This window comes from Gadus chalcogrammus, chromosome 21 (genome assembly GCF_026213295.1).
Source record: "Gadus chalcogrammus isolate NIFS_2021 chromosome 21, NIFS_Gcha_1.0, whole genome shotgun sequence".
NCBI lineage: Eukaryota > Metazoa > Chordata > Actinopteri > Gadiformes > Gadidae > Gadus > Gadus chalcogrammus.
The window spans coordinates 16,087,731-16,105,363 of record NC_079432.1 but is presented as its reverse complement, the minus strand read 5'-3'; the positions used below and the strand labels follow the sequence as shown (position 1 = coordinate 16,105,363).

The following is a 17,633-nucleotide window of genomic DNA, read 5'->3' as shown; positions in this document are numbered from 1 at the left end:
ATCAATGTGCACAGTTGAAACCGTCGATCACAACACACACACAGGGAGATTTCCTGCGTGGCAACATGGAGCACCAGGTCAAGTTTCATTTTCTACAAACTAATCGGTCTTCCGAAACCACCACCCTGAGGTGCCCAGTTGTGGCAGCCCCCCATGGGTGTAGTGTAACAATGTCAGGGCTGCACGTCACCTTGTGAGGGATCCCACTCTGATCATTGATCATGAAAATGTTTGTTCAAATTCTCTGATAATAATATAAATAATTCCTGTCAAACGAAATGAACACATCAACGGCAGTAACCAAGCTTACCTAAAACGTTATCAGGTAAAGCAATCCTTTCGTCAAAAACCCTATAATAATAATATCTTTTTCAGAGGCGACTTTCGCTGTCTATTGAAATAATTTGAAATACACTCATTGAAAAATGAAGCGTAGATTACACAGACAGAAGCCCACCCTCCATCCTCACCAACACATAAAGAGGGAAGGGAGGTGACGGGACACGGATCTAATCACTAACCTCTCCTCCTGATGACAGCAGGTGTCTGCCGGTTTAAACACCTTTATCTCACTTTCCTCACTTCTTTATCTCCAGAGAATACTTCTATGCAACAAGTAGTCTTTTATGTTGTCGTTGGACTACTCCTTCCTTCCTTCCAGCCATCAATCTTTCAGAGTTTCTGTTCTTCCTTCTGAACAGCCAGGTCATCTTGGTCATTCGGAGCCCCATCCCATAATATAAACATTCTCCTTATTGTCCTCAAACCCAAACACCCAGTGATAACTTTTCCATTATCTTGGATATTTTAAAATGTTGTTACCTTTTGTATGACCTGGAACCAACCACATCTATCTCTGTGATAACAATGCTTCTTATGGTGAGTGTTCTGTCTCACTCACTCAGAACTACAACACTTTTACTCTCCTCTTTTAGTTAACAGGAGAGATGATCAGATAAGAAAGTAATTTAGAGAAAATCCCCCACTGCCTATGTGCTCTCCTCACCACTTATTTGGGCTATTATTTTCTAAGTTCTTTGCAGTAATGCCAACGTAAATAAATTATAATCACGCATAAAATAACAACACGGTTGCACTTATCAACAGTGGTTCTATTAGGCCTTAACATCCCATAATAAGCACCCACAGGTAAGCTTATGGTTGTGCTACAATATGGACCCAAGGAAACATTCAGCATGTTTTCCATGTCAGCTGAAAGACTCAGTGATTAGTTTGTTGATGTTTACTAACTATATTTATTTATGCTGTAACTTACATTGTAGCTCAGCCTTAACATTAGAATAACATAACATAAATAAATCAAACAAAACATATCAACACTATTAGTCATTAACAAAATTGACATTGCATTACATTCATGACAAAGTTTAAAAAATGTTGAGAAAGAGAAGCTAAGTTATATCGTTGGCCAGCAGTTAGACAGGCAAAGTTGCAATACAAATTATCAGAAATAAATATATATTTACACACAATGGAAAGCAACACTAGACTGTTCTGGAGCTTCACTACTAGGAAAGCATGGGTGAATATTATTGTTTGCCTGATTCTTGATTCTGATTCTTGCCAGAGTGTGATGGTCTTTTCAGTCTTCACTCTCTCCGTGACTCATAGCTGTTACTATAAATCTTAGTTACACATTGATTCTATCAAAATTCCCCCAAAACCCATATCTCAAGTCCAAATCAGGTTTTGATTTATTTTCCCTCTACCGAATTAGAGTTCAAGTTAGGCCTACATTGAAGTGCGGCATGCCGCATGAATACTTATCAGGAACCGTTTTCACGATCTGCTGTCTAAGTTATCACTATCAGAAGAAATGATCAATCAGAAATATTCAGATTGATCCACTTTTTCTATCTGAACTGTGAACAGAGATTGAAATACAGCAGATTGACAACATGCAAATATCAATACTGAATTAACGATATTCAGTGACACTATACATGTTTTTGTAAGAAATTAGATACACTAAGTAATTTTTATTAAAAAAAAAAAAAAAATAGAAGAATAGAAAAGTAATAGATTTCAAGCATAGAAAATAACAGAATCGTTCATGAAAGTTGTGCTTCCTTCAGTTCCCGTTCAACATTGTTGCTAGACAACCCTCTAGATGGCGCCACCTTACTCCACTCATAGTAGGCCTACTAGCCGGCTGAGTTACGGATTTGATAATACCATATAAATTAGAAGTGATCAACCATCATTAATGCCTCTTTTTAAATAGAAAACATCGATTTTGTGCATATGTAGGAACATCAGTAGTTCTGGTTTGGTCCACAGTGCATCAGTGACACTAACATGGCATGGTAGCCATTGTAAAAGTGCTCCTTCGTCAGTCTAGATGTAGGCATCTGTAAACAGTAGTGGTATTTATGAAAGACAGTCCTAATGTCTGCGTCTAATCCCATTAATCAGTAGTGGGGACCAGTTTCTCCAACAGTTTTGACACAAATGAGCATGGTGATATGTCAACTGCGCCTGTCTTTGAACGAGCCAACAAGGAAACCTGTTCAACTACTTTTCCAAAGCAACAAAGGCAAATAGTTGAGAAACACAAAACCATGGCTAAAGTATTTGGGCTTTAGACGACGATGATGATGATCTTATGACTACATGGATTCCCTGTCAAATACCTTTTTATTTTCGCAAAATTGTGGTTATATTTATTTTTCAATGAATGTTTGGACATTGAGATGACCCAGCTCAACCACAGAAACCGCCTACAAACAATACAACCACTGAAAACAGACTATGAAAACACGAACGAGACTAGACCATGTTTGAGTTCAGTGCGCTAGTTTCCGAGTGGTCAGAGAAAGACATGCACCTATCAAGATTCCTGTGCTTCTCTTCAACTTTCAAGGCTGTTATGGTTTTACTTTCCATTTAACAACTAATTATGTAAACTAAAAAACACAATAATATTAATAATAATCGTAGTTAAAATAGTTTAAAATAATAATTCACTGCCATCATATGCGTGAAACTGAGCTCAGTTGTCATTAACTTTCATGCATGCGTCAATGCTGTTAAATATCGTAACAATGCCACAATGCCACAACCCATTTTCCACTCATTCCCCCCTACATAGATAACAAGAGTCCAGTTTCAAGTATTGACAAATTAATGGGTCATAGCATTGCCCTGGAGGAAGAACGCCCTTTCTGGCTCACATTAACGTCCTGTTACACGATGAAAGGGATTTTCCCTTTTCCAGAGGATGATGGCAGCTATGGATCTCCCAGATTATGCTTGCTTTGGTTGAAATGTTAAAGGTTGGGTATGGAATTCTCTTTTTTGGTCATTTTTGCAAAATTACTTGAAATCCTTATCATAATCCACTTACAGCCAATGAGTACTGACATGAAAATTAAACAAGTCAATCATCTGTGGAACGGGCAGGGCTAGAAAAACTCCAGCCAATGATTTCCAGAACCACCGAGTGGCATTGGACAGTAAGTACGTCAATCAAACGGTCGTACTGCACTCCCCCTCCCCGCGCGTGACCCCTTTGTGCACGTTCTCAAAGCTCGTGACCCAGAGCAAGCTTCTGTTTGTTGTTATCCTGCGGTAGCTACGGGAGCTAGCTAACTAGCTAATAGTTCGCTCTCGCGCATCTGTGTTCGGGCTCTTGCATGATTGGGCGTCCATGTACTTGGAATGGGTGGATGGGAGTTAGAGTCAGCGTTGAAGGAGAGGGGGTAGGACCATTTGAGTCGTTTATTTTCAAATCTGCTGGCTTTTCGCAAATCCCATACCCAACCTTTAACAATCCTTACTTTTTTTGGTTGATTTTATACCGCACTCTGACTCACTCTGACTCTGAGTCTGTTGTTGAAATATGATTCTAATGGTATGATTCTAATGGTAAGATTCTAGTCTAACAGTAGCTTTTTCTTCCTGCAAATCTCTTTTTAAATGAAACACGAGCAAACTCACACTCACAACTGTACAAAAGTCAGCAAATACAATCATGTCAACTATGTGTGTATTCCATCTGTCTATGTGAGAGACTGTGTCCTTTCTCTTAGTGACCTCTCATACCCAAATTAGTGCTCTCATGTGAGCATGTCTAGTATGTCTCTCTAAAGGGGTAGGACAGGCGTCAGACAGAGGTTTCGTGGGAGAAGCTGATGGAGTTTTCCAGCTTGGTTGCCGTTGTCATCTCCGCCTTGGACCCCTCCACAGGACACCCAGTGGGTAGCTGCAGCAGACGAGAACGAGGGAGGCAGAGAGACATAGAGAGGAACAGGGAGAGAGAGAGAGAGACATATATAGTATGAAAACTCAGATCCTGGAATGTGGTAACAGAATTAAGAAGTTGGAGTGCTAATAGTTTGATTTGTATGGTTTCAAAGGCCCTTTATAGCACAATTATTAATCAACTACGACATAGACGCAACAAATGAATAAACTAACTGAGAAAAAAGGAAAGAGTTACAAGTTATACATTATATATTCACTTAGCAGATGCTTTTAACTGAAGCACCTTACAGTGACCGAGAACCCTACACCTGTTGGCTCCCTCATTCTGCTACACTCCAAGCAGGAGTTGTTAGGTTAGAGAGTTGGGACCCTCTACCTACTAGCTACACTATGTTACACTCCAAAGAGGAGTTGTTAGGTTAGAGAGTTGGGACCCTCTACCTACTAGCTACACTATGCTACACTCCAAGCAGGAGTTGTTAGGTTAGAGTGTTGGGACCCTCTACCTACAAGCTACACTATGTTACACTCCAAAGAGGAGTTGTTAGGTTAGAGAGTTGGGACCCTCTACCTACTAGCTACACTATGCTACACTCCAAGCAGGAGTTGTTAGGTTAGAGAGTTGGGACCCTCTACCTACTAGCTACACTATGCTACACTCCAAGCAGGAGTTGTTAGGTTAGAGAGTTGGGACCCTCTACCTACACTATGTTACACTCCAAAGAGGAGTTGTTAGGTTAGAGAGTTGGGACCCTCTACCTACTAGCTACACTATGCTACACTCCAAGCAGGAGTTGTAAGGTTAGAGAGTTGGGACCCTCTACCTACTAGCTACACTATGTTACACTCCAAGCAGGAGTTGTTAGGTTAGAGAGTTGGGACCCTCTACCTACTAGCTACTAGGGATGTGTCGGTCGCGACTGATTCGTTACAAAGAACGAATCCCGAACGTGAACGACAAGAACTGGTTCCCCAAAACAAGAAGAACTGGTTCTTTGATTCTTTTTTTTTAACATCAACCAAACATATGGTCACGTAAATAAAATATACAAACGAACAGAGCTCCGTCTCCCCGCGACTCATATTGATTGAGTCTACAACTTCCTCAAAGATTCAGCCAATGAGAGGTAACAATGGTGTTGGAATGGCACCTGGGTAAACCAATGACAAGGCGGTACCGTCGAATATGCGCGCTTTCTCTCTCTGACGTATCTTGGGTCATACCATTCGACTCATATATCCCCCTACATTTTTTCGAAAATAGACTTGACCTCCATCTGTTTATTGGATAAACACATTTCCCAATCCCAGGAGTCTTTGCTCCATTCTACGTCAATTTAAGAACAAACAAAGAAATTAAACTGCAGTTCGTATTTTTTATTTATGACCATGCAAGTTCTGTAATGCCTGAACAATGAAGAATTAAATGTAAAGTAAAATAAAATTATAAATGTAAAACCATGAATGAAATATAGAGAGTAAGCAAGTGGTATAAATATTGGTGGGACGTTCGACATACTATATAGCAGGCATCTCCAAACGGCGGACTGCGGATTTGACGGTCCTATCCGGACCCACGACATATTAAAAAAAAAAAAATTATAAAAAAAAGTTTTTTTATTTTTAATTTTTTTTAAGATGTAATCTGACGTAACGAACGAATCAAAACGAACGAATCAAATAAACGAATCGTTATAGTGAACTGAACTGAAAGAACTAGTTCCCGGAAAAGAATCATTTTGCCCATCCCTACTAGCTACACTATGTTACACTCCAAAGAGGAGTTGTTAGGTTAGAGTGTTGGAACCCTCTACCTACTAGCTACACTATGCTACACTCCAAGGAATGGTGGTTTGCGATAACTCTTCTAGACCTGAAGGTCGAGGCGTCCCGGACAGCAGGACTGTCTGGGACGGGACGGGCCGAGACAATGCAGGCTGTCAGCTCTAACGGACCGGCCGTTACTTGGCCCGTCGGTGAGGCTGCAGAAAGGGCACTCCTGGATCACCAGTGATCTGGTATCTGGATTTAAGACTGGCTGGCTGCAAAGTTCAGATGGAAGGTCGCTTTGTAGGAGCCAAGGGGAGAATAAAAAGACCAGAGAGAACATTAATGTTCTTCTGCTCCCTAGAAGACACAAGTTTCAGTGTGTGTTGTGTGTTTGGGTTAGTGAATATATTTAGGTGTGTGGGTGTGTATTTAGGTGTGTGGGAGTGTGTGCGTTTATTTAGGTGTGTGTTTTTGTGTATTGAGGTTTGTGAGCTTGTGTGTGCCTGCTTTCATTTAGGTGTGGGTGTGTGTGTGTATTTAGATCTGTGTGTGTGTGTGTGTGTGTGCTGATGTGTGTATTTACATGTGTGGGTGTTTGGATGGGTGCATTTAGGTGTTCAGTGTGTGTGTTTGTGTGTATTTGGCTCCCTGTAGTAGCTCACATCAGATTCAAAATAATTGTACTGGCCTGCAAGGCCATCAATGGGTTGATGCCTGCGCAATAGTCCCTTCAAGAGCTCTCATTCCACACCGTAAGAGACAGACACTGGTAACGTGAAGCTGTCTCTGCATCTCTTCCGCAGACATCCCTCCACAGGCATTTTCCAAAGCCAGTCCTTAACGACCAAAAAAGCCATCGGTGGAACGAGATCACATCAGATTCAAAATAAAGGTACTGCCCCTGCCTAAATCCAGGCTTTGGTCAGGCCACACACCCAAGCTCGAGCACTGTTTACCTTTGTAAGGACATGGTTCCCTTTCAAAATGTCGATAGAAAGGGCTTTAAAGAGATGGTCAAAACACTCGATTCCAGGTATGCATTACCTGCCCGCAAACACTTCAGCCAAATTGAGTTGCCAAAACGATACGGCGAGGTCCGCAAGCAAGTGGAGAAACAAATCCAAACTATTAATTAATTAGTGCTTTTCAGAGATGGAAGTACCTTGAGAAAAGATTTAGAAAAAAATGTCATGCAGTTTTGCTGCCTAACCAGTATTTTACCCCTTCAGAAGCATTTATATCGAAATTAGAAGATCAAATTAACATACATGACATAATTCCGTTACCGTCTATGCCTCAAATCCTACCGTGATATTCATTTTAGTCCATACCGTACAGCCCTGGTTGTACGTCCTGGCACTTAATGTTCACACTTAGGCCCCGTCCACACGAAGCCGAAACGGGCAAAACCGTTCCGGTTTCGATCAATCCGGCTTCGGAGTATCTCCGTAAAGGCGGAGTCAAGCGAAACCGGGTAGATCTGTAGAAACGCTGTAGTACACATGCCAGGCCCATAAGGGGCGCTGCTTCTGCTACAGAAATCCAGAAGAAAATTAAATAAGAAGAAGAGGCGAGCATGCGCATAAAGGCTGCCCCCGAACCACTAACAACACAAACAAACAGTCAGTCAACAGTCTCAATAAATAATGGCTTAGCAATCCAACAAGGGACATGATCTGCTGCAGAACGATTACAAGCCTGTGGTCCGCCATCATCTTTGTTGTTGTGAGTTCTGAGACTCCGCGGGCCTAACAGTCATTGGCTAGAGGGTCGAGGGGTGGGGCGATGACGTCATGGTTTACGGTTTCAGTCGGTTTCAGGCGTCGAATCCAAAACGAAACCGGGTAGATTTGAAACCACCTCCGAGGGTGGTTTCAGAAGTTTACGGTTTCGGTCAGCGGATTCGCCGGCTTCGTGTGGACGGAAGGCCGAACTGTACAAGACCTTTGCGGTTTCGCCATGAAATCGGCTTCGTGTGGACGGTGCCTTAGTGTATGTTGTACGTCGTCCCTGCACTTAACATCCTTACTGTACTGACAGCGATATAATGTTTCTCCTTCTTCTGACAAATGTTCTTATTGTAAGTTGCTTTGATAAAAGCGGTTGCAAAATGCCCTAAATGTAAATGAAAATGTAATGAGCTGTGTGTGTGTGTGTGTGGGCAATGGGCATGTATTGTGGTGTGTGTATGTATGTGTGTGTTTATGTGTGTTGCAGACTTACAGGCTGCTTGCCTTCCGCCTCCATGTTGACGTTGTTTCTCTTCAGCTCTGATTTGATAAGAGCTGAAAAACAAGAGAGGGAAAAACATAACTATTATCACACACACACACACACACACACACACACACACACACACACACACACACACACACACACACACACACACACACACACACACACGCACACGCGCACACGTACCAGTGAGCAGTATTCCCAGGAAGATCCAGGCACACAGGAAGAGGTTTCCCACCAGGGGGTTGTAGGCTGTGGTCAGCTGTCCCTGGATCAGAGTGAAGATGATCCCAAAGATCTGGAGACAGACAGCGCCATGTTCACCAATGTTATCGGGTGCTCATTGTTACTGGGCAGTGTATACAATCAAGTTTAATACTTTCTAAAATCAGGCTTTTTTCCCCTCTGCCGTATCGTAGTCATATCCGTCCTGAACCTCTAGACAGGATCCGTTACACCTCAGTAGGGAGGGAGTTAGATTAGAAGGGAGGATGGTAGATAGATATACAAATGTAGGTGGTGAGGTAGACAGGTAGTAGGTAGGTACATAAAGAAATGTAGGTAGGTAACTTGTCTACCTGCCTGCTAGCTAGCTAGCTAGCTAGCAGGCAGGTAGACAAGTAGATATAGACATGTAGGGAGGTACCTGGGCGAAGGCGTTCAGGAGTCCCGAGGAGGTGCCTTCAGACTCTGGGTAGGTGATCTCCACCCCAAACTCAAACCCAAGTGGCAGGTATCCCGTCATGAAGAAACTGCAACACACACTTCAAAGTTTCAGTCCTGCTCACAGACAGCGCCCTGACACCAGGATACAGCCCCACTACCCCGCCCGTCCCCTTACATCATCCCCTCCCCTCCTCGTTCCCTCTCCTCATCTCAGCTCACCTCCCCTCGTATCACCTCACCTCACCTACCCCCGCCTCACTCACATTCTTCACCTCATCTCCCCATCCTCCTGTCTCTGGCTCCCTCCTCATTTGGTTTCATCCCACCTCCCCTCCCCTCCTCAGCTTGTCTCCTATCATGTCATCTCACCTCACCTGCCCATCCCCCCATACAACATTGTACACACATATTCTATCACTACTAGGATCTACTCATCAACACTGCATCTATCTGATCTGCAATTCCTCTTATACTGCTGGAATCTGGCAGTTGACGTTTTGAAGCTTACGTAGATATCAAAGGAAGGGCTCGGCGGGGTAGCCTGGTGGATCGTCCTATTGCAATTACATCCCTACTGTTGCTACTGTCAACAGCCACGGCACAAACTCCTCCGGCAACCGCTGGAGGATGTGTTGAAACATGCAAGAATGAAAATAGCCTTATATTTGGAGTTCTACCAGTGTCCTGTACTTTCTGCTGTGACAGCCGGGAGCTCCACCTGGGATCAATATCATAAAAGCACTAACGAGCTTAGCATTCTCCGCTAACGTTGCCATAGCAACACTACCGACAGCAACCGAAGAGCTTTGATCTAGGAACAGACTGGACTAACCCGACCAGACTTTTCCTGGAAGCATGTTTCTGAGTTCATACGGCTCAAGAGCTGCCCTCCAAATCAATATTCACCCCGATAAGAAAATGATAATATCTACAATGAAAACGCTTATCTAATTAATCATTTATAATGACCCACAAATAATGTCACCATGGTAAACAGCGACCGTGCTCACATCTTTAATTACCTCCCAATGTCCCCCACCCAACCTAGCAGGAATACTAGATCTTAACGACTCGAATAATGGCTTAGAGTCGTCTAATAATGGATAGTAAAGACATAGATACTGTTTGAAATCAAATAAATTACTAATTAATGAAAACACAAAAAGAGTCATGTGACCCGACATCATGTGACCCTAGACGATGCTGACGGCGCCCACGCCTCACCCCAGCACGCCGGCGGTGAAGAATACGAGGTAGATGTTCTTGAGGTCCAGTGTGAAGGTGAAGATCAACATGCCCAGGAAGGAGAGGATGTACACCGCGAGTGTGGTCATCCTGCCAAGCAGATGCACAAACACACACATTCATCACACACTGTGGAGCTGGATTTACTGCTCTGCGTTCACCACGTCGGCCGCAAACCACCTTGGGGCTTACAGACACGACATGGGTCGTGGCAGAGGAGACTGCTTTTATACTGCCATGACATGTCAGCGCGTACAGAAGGGGGCGGCAGAACCTATCCGGAAAGGCAAAGGCACCTCCATTGAAATTATGATCTAAAAATCAATATAGCCATGTGAAAAGGATCTGGAAAAATAGTTCAAACCGCAGAGAAGGGCGCCCTGTTGCTACGCATTGGGAGGAATTCACATCTCTGGGGTCCTCGACTGGGTGGCCATTGGCCAATGAACCATCCACATCAATATCTTTGAGACATGTACAGCTTTGCAAAACCATGTGAAGGCGATGCATACAGGCCACTTGCAACATTATTTTAGATATTTTCTTCTCTATTACTCACAACATAGGTTTAAAAACTATTAATTGATCCCATTTCAGAACACTGCTTTCTGTAACTAATTTAAACATATTTGCACTGGGAGGAAATGCCCAAAACAGAATAAAGTGCAAAAAAAAATCGGTAGCAATGATTATGCTGCCGCGTGCCTAGGGTTGCCTAGGGTTGCCGACCCCTGATTTACAGGCTTCTGAGTAGTAATGTGTGTATGTGTGTGTGTGGGTGTGTGTGTGTGTCTGTGTGTGAGTATTTATGTGTGTGTGTGTGAGTATGTGTTCACGTGTGAGTGGGAGAGTATGTGTGTGCGTAAGTGTTTGTGTGCATGTGTGTGTGTGTGTGTCACATACTTGTAGGTCTTGGTGTAGTCAAGCCACAGTCCACAGATGATGGAGCCTACCATGCCGGCCACCACCAGGGTCAGCCCTATCCGGCCGGCATTCAACTCCTGTGACTGGGGGGGGGGGGAGGAAAGGAGGGGGGAGAGGAAGGGAGGGAGGAGTAGAGGAGTAGGTATCGGAAGGAGAGGAGGTCGGTGGGAGGGGAGAGGGGGAGGAGAGAAGAGAAGTGGAAGAGAGGAGGGGATGGGGGAGGAAAGGATATGGTGGCTGTTACATTTTATGCAAGCAGGTGCTGTAATGGGAAAACTCTAAGGGCCATTTGTCTGTATGTGCCTGTTTCTTCTTCGTTAGTTTGGGATTAACGGCTCCAACTGGGGCCGGTTTCCCTGACCTGCTTCGGAAGGTCGAGGAACAAGGGTTCGATCTGATAAGACAGGGCTATGCTCCCCCCTTTACAACAGCCTGAGGAGGTCTTCCGATAGTTTACTACCCTCTGGTTAACCAATGCTATAGTTTTATTGGGGGACAGAGCAGTTCTCAGCATCCTGACAACACTGTATAAGAAGTCCTCACCTTTGCCAATGCATTGGACTTCTCCTTGCGGAGCTCTTTAGAGACGCAGGGCGAACTCCCATCTGAGGCCTCGGATGATTGTATCCTACGCCTTGGATTAATTTATGTTTCTTTTTTGTTGTATGTTTGTTGTAGGTTGTTATATGTTTTATTACTTCAATATATTACCCTAATGTTAAATGTTCAGATGAATTTTTAGTCTTAAACGAGGTGGTCTAAATTCCCAACACAGTTCATATACAGTGTGTGTATTCAATCAATTGTGTGTGTGTGTGTGTGTGTGTGTGTGTGTGTGTGTGTGTGTGTGTGTGTGTGTGTGTGTGTGTGTGTGTGTGTCTGTATGTGTGCACTTGACTTTGGATTCATTCTCACCTTAAGCTCATCAGGTGACTATAAAGATCACATCATGGGATTTGCTCTTTATGTGTGGGTGTGATTGTCAGGTGATGTTTTAAGAGGGGCTGAGTTTTGCAGAGAGAGAGGACTATGTGATCTTTTCTGACTGGTGTAGTTTTGGGTAGCAGCCATGCGTGGATGATATTAATCAACTGAGACACAGAGAAAGGTTTGACCCCTTGTTTGGTCAAACCTTCAGCTATTGGTGCTTTGTCTCTCTCTACCCCGCTCTTGCCTTTGATGATGAAAATGATTGCAAATAATAGAGAGAGAGAGAGAGAGAGAGAGAGAGAGAGAGAGAGAGAGAGAGAGAGAGAGAGAGAGAGAGAGAGAGAGAGAGAGATAGAGAGAGAGGAGAGAGAGAGAGAGAGAGAGAGAGAGAGAGAGAGAGAGAGAGAGAGAGAGAGAGAGAGATGCTTCTTCCTTACCTCATAGCAGGCCATGATCATCTGGTTGAGCAGGGTGGACACTGAGTAGAAGGAGCCAGTCATGATGCCTGCGTGGGTCACATAGGACATAGGACTGAGTCACAGTTACAGTGTTAGGAGGATCCCAACGTATCCGTGGCATACAGGGTTTCCCCTACACGTTTTACCTGCATTGCTGAGGTGTGTGTGAGATGGAATATGTCGATGTGCACGTTCATTGTGCTGATGTGCGTGTGCATGTGCTGATGTGCGTGTGCACGGTGCTGATGTGCCAGTGCACGGTGCTGATACACAATCAAATATGTAGGCTACTTTATTTTAGTTGTTTGTTGTGTTACCTTTTCCCTATATGCCTCCTACATTTAGTCTCGGTCATTCATGACTTTATGCCCCCTACAGTATCATCACAGGGTATCTGCAGGTTTCAGCAAGTCAAATTTAAGACTTTTTAAGACTTTTTAAGGATGCGCGGACACCCTGCATCATGTGTCTGTGTTATTATTAACACTAATCTATTTTGTGGCAAAAATGTATCTGCAATGACAACAATGGCAATGTAACACTGGAGGGGGGGGCAGTAGGGGGCATCTATTATATATGTTTTTAAATAAATGGAAACTGGGAAATCAAATCAAAATAAATCCCCCCCCCTATCGAGCCAGTTTCCTGCCATAATTCAAACCTGAAAAAAAAGGTTTCAAAGGCTTGTAAGTCTGGGTTTGAAAACTCAACACCTTGTAAAAAAGGTTTTGCAACACTGAAAAAATAGATCATAACCTGAAAAAAATTCTAACAAAAATTCAAACATGTGTAAACATGATTTTGTGTTCTATTTTATCTTCTTCATCATTTTCACCAACACATTTTCAAAGTTCAAACAATTTCACCAGCGCATTTGCAGAGTTTCAAATCTGGCACTGTTCTAACAGTGTATTTCATTGTTTCCCGGTTTTGAAACCTTGTAAATGGGATTCTGCAAACAGGTGTTCATACATTGAGAAATAAGTTTTGAAAGGTTGTATATTTAGTTTTAAAAACTTGTAAAGGTGTACGTTTACGCCATTGCAACGTATTTTTTCAGCATTGACTTTTCAGAGATTTGACCACACAGCCGCAAGCTTTGAGTCACGTGAATATTGGCAGTGTTCTGTCGCGCATATGTTTTGAAACTCCTGACAGTCAAGTCTGAAGAAAAAAAAAAAAACGTTCCTGGGGGCGGGACCATTTAGCTTAACCTATTGGTTGCTCTCGGCTGACGTACATTCCAATCACATTCTTGTTATCGGCAGAGCACTGTCACGCACAGCCCGCTGAACGGCACGTGTACATCCTTCGTCCCTCCCTTATCCCCATGCGGGTGTTGGCGGATGGGGGAGTCTGGGCGGTGGACTGCGACGGCATGATAGTTGTCTGACCCCTTGGAATGTACTGACGTACATTCCAATCACATTCTTTTCATCGGCAGAGCACTGTCATTCACGTACAGCCTGGTGAACGGCACACGTGATTGGAATGTACGTCAGCCGAGAGCAACCAATAGGTTGAGAGCTAAATGGTCCCGCCCCCCCCAGGACCATTTTTTTCTTCAGATTTGACTGTCAGGAGTTTCAAAACGAGTGTGCGACAGAACACTGCCAATATTCACGTGACTCAAAGCTTGCGCCTGTGTGGTCAAATCTCTGAAAAGTCAGTGCTGAAAAGTCAGTTCTGAAATAATACGTTGCAATGGCGTAAACATACGCCTTTACAAGTTTTCAAAACTAAATATTCAACCTTTCAAAACGTATTTCTCAATGTATGAACACCTGTTTGCAGAATCCCATTTACAAGGTTTCAAAACCGGGAAACAATGAAATACACTGTTAGAACAGTGCCAGATTTGAAACTCTGCAAATGCGCTGGTGAAATTGTTTGAACGTTGAAAATGTGTTGGTGAAAATGATGAAGAAGATAAAATAGAACACAAAATCATGTTTACAGATGTTTGAATTTTTGTTTGAATTTTTTTCAGGTTATAATCTATTTTTTCAGTGTTTCAAACCCAGACTTACAAGCCTTTGAAACTTTTTTATTCAGGTTTGAATTATGGCAGGAAACTGGCTCCATACCCCCCCCCTTGCTTATCTGACAATTCACAATGTCCACTGATGTCCACTGCAGAGAAATCGGTGGTCCGTATAATCTGTCCTTTAGGGCTACAGTTGGAACCTATTATGGTATATATCTCTTTTGTTTAGGTGAAATTAAGCTGCTAACAACACCATGTTTGACATTTTGTATTTCATGAGCATGCAAATTATTAAGCTAGTGTTAGCGGGTCCATTTGCTGTCCCTTCAACAAGTTTAAAAGTTTAAAAGCACCGGATTATCGGGCGTGTTAAACCAAAACATTTGTTAATAGTCACTATTGACACTATCTACTTTACCGACACAACATGGACCGTGGCAGGCTCATCGATAATTGACAACCATCTGGTTAACCAATACTAACGTTTTATAGGGGGCAGTCCTTGCTTTTGCCATTTTATTGGACTTATCTTTGTGGAGCAGTTTCGTCGCAAATCTTTGGTCTGAACCAGGCTTAATCAGATCAATTAGAGAGACGCAGGGCGAACTCCCATTTGAGGCCTTGGATGATTGTATGTTAGGCCTTCTACCTTTATTACCTAATTCAATTTGCCTAAAGTTCAGAAGACTCTTTGTTCTAAACAGTTTACGCAGAAACAATTGGCGTGGTCCAAAATTCCCACCACAGCGTCTGTTCAAAGGTGAATATCTGTACAACCTACATACCATTCATGTTGCAACTGCTGAAACTGTGCTAATGTCTTTATATGAGTGTTTGTGCAACAACAAACGCATTAACTCCAGTTTCCTCGCTAGCAGTTGGTGTGAACATTCCTGACTTTATCTACAGATTACTCCAGGGCCTCAAGCCTGGCTCATGTAGATTAGCTCTGTATAAACTACAAAACGTCAACAATGATCCCGGTTTAAAGCTCGGAATATAGTCAAACGCACAGGGTCAAACATGTGGGGTTGGTTCTTAAGGCTAGGTCGGTGGGGGAACTGAGAGCAGAGTCAAGCATTCAGTTCCCCCACCGTTGACGGCATGCCAGTTAGACACGGCGGTGATGGCCTCGGTGGAGCGCAGCGGTACTCTGTGGGCTGGAGTGTGTGTGTGTGTGTGTGTGTGTGTGTGTGTGTGTGTGTGTGTGTGTGTGTGTGTGTGTGTGTGTGTGTGTGTGTGTGTGTGTGTGTGTGTGTGTGTGTGTGTGTGTGTGTGGTGACATCACGTCCTCACCGTAGCTGACCAGCAGCAGGAGGAAGGCCTTGTTCTGGAACAGGTTGATGATGGACTGCTTGTAGGAGTAGTCCTCGGGGGGGCTGCCTGGGAGCACCGCCTGGGCGTAGCTGGGGGGCATCTCTGGGCGGTCCTTGAAGACTGCACACACACACACACACACACACACACACACACACACACACACACACACACACAGGGAAACACACACACACACACACACACAGGGAAATACACACACACACACACACACACACACACACACACACACACACACACAGGGACATACACACATGCACACACACAACCACACACACACACACACACACACACACACACACACACACACACACACACCACACACACACACACACACACACACACACACACACACACACACACACACATTGAAGCAGGCAGACAAACACACAAATTCTTGACTCAATTGTACATTGAAGATTTACAAAATGATCTCTGACACCTATGTGGCCCCCTGCTTGCTCTTCTCATGAACACCTCAAACTCCCACCAGGGCCTGCCCCCTCCCACCAGGGCCTGCCCCCTCACCGAAGAGCATCCAGCTGAACAAACACTCCTCCATCCTCCCCCCCCCTAAGAGGAGAAAATACTGTACCAGATGGGAGATGCTAAGAGTGTATCCACTCACTGTATCATCATCTTATATATATGGATCAATAGACAGACAGATTGATGGTTTGAACTCTCATTGTATGTGTAAGCATGCGTTGGTTATTGTGTATCTTTGTAACTGTGTGTGTGTGTGTGTGTGTGTGTCTCTGGGTGTGTGTGTGTGTGTGCCCGCTCCTACTTATGACGGTGAGGATGAACAGCACGCTGGCGATGATGGCAGTCCCGTAGAACATGACCTTGATGTTGTGACCCATCAGCTCAAAGTCCCCCGAGGTGTTGGGGACCAGCACTGGAGGGAGCAGGAAGCCTATAGCCGTCCCCAGCTAGGAGGGAGAGAGAGAGAGAGAGAGAGAGAGAGAGAGAGAGAGAGAGAGAGAGAGAGAGAGAGAGAGAGAGAGAGAGAGAGAGAGAGAGAGAGAGAGAGGCACATAGAAACAAACAGGGAGAGAACGTTTAGTACACACTAGACGGCCATATATACGGAGAACAACGTTGATAGATGCTGTTAGAACCATTATTTTATCCCCTCACTATTTCCACAACCTGCCTCGCGTTTCTTATTGGAATAGAGCTGGGGTTTATAACTCATGTATTACTGGAAACGGCAAGAACAAACCCATAAACACACACACACACACAGAAATTAACAGCAGAAACACATACACACAGACACAAATACACAAACACCGTCACACTCAAACACACTTGTTTTCATAGAATATGTCCTTCTCACTGGGGCCGATTTGGCTTGCTTGAGAGCACTTCGATAGTTATTCAGGGGTTTATATTTTCTGGGCAGGCTTTAGGGTTAAGTTTATGATAGAGAGTCTAACCTCCATGTCGGACGTATCAATCAGAAGGGGACAAATCGCAAGTGAAGACAAACGCCCCATCATCGCAGCATCCCATAGATACCTGGTTGCCCAGCACCGCCGTGGCGCACGCGGTGGACACCTCTTTAGGCCCAAACCACACCGAGGCAATGCGCGAGGGCAGGCCAAGGATGAACACCTGGGCCAGCGAGCAGATGACCTGCGCGAACATGGTGACGCCGAACAGATCCCGGCTCACGCTCGCGCACTTCACCCACGCGCCCAGGCAGTTGAGGCCGGCGCCCATCAGCGCCGTTAACTTGAGTCCCTTCTTGTCGAGGAGCCACGTAGCGGGGAATATCAGCGGGATGTACGCCACCATGTAGACTATGGACAGCCAGTCCACCTGGTTGCTGGATACGCCGTAGTAGT

The 17,633-nt window shown here is 44.2% G+C and overlaps 1 protein-coding gene across 1 annotated transcript in view; it reads right to left on the bottom strand.

Moving 5' to 3' along the window:
- Positions 1 to 1,127: 1,127 nt before the first annotated feature.
- Positions 1,128 to 17,633, bottom strand: part of flvcr1 (FLVCR heme transporter 1) — a 17,130-nt gene continuing 624 nt past the window's right edge. The window contains exons 1-10 of the mRNA XM_056581617.1: positions 17,305 to 17,633; positions 16,568 to 16,712; positions 15,739 to 15,879; positions 12,435 to 12,502; positions 11,047 to 11,150; positions 10,123 to 10,233; positions 8,879 to 8,984; positions 8,419 to 8,530; positions 8,221 to 8,282; positions 1,128 to 4,225 (exon numbers count right to left, since the gene is read on the bottom strand). The exon at positions 17,305 to 17,633 is cut by the window's right edge and continues 624 nt beyond it. Coding sequence (XP_056437592.1) covers positions 4,127 to 4,225; positions 8,221 to 8,282; positions 8,419 to 8,530; positions 8,879 to 8,984; positions 10,123 to 10,233; positions 11,047 to 11,150; positions 12,435 to 12,502; positions 15,739 to 15,879; positions 16,568 to 16,712; positions 17,305 to 17,633 — 1,277 coding nt within the window. The 3' untranslated portion in view covers positions 1,128 to 4,126. The remainder of the gene's footprint in view (positions 4,226 to 8,220; positions 8,283 to 8,418; positions 8,531 to 8,878; positions 8,985 to 10,122; positions 10,234 to 11,046; positions 11,151 to 12,434; positions 12,503 to 15,738; positions 15,880 to 16,567; positions 16,713 to 17,304) is intronic.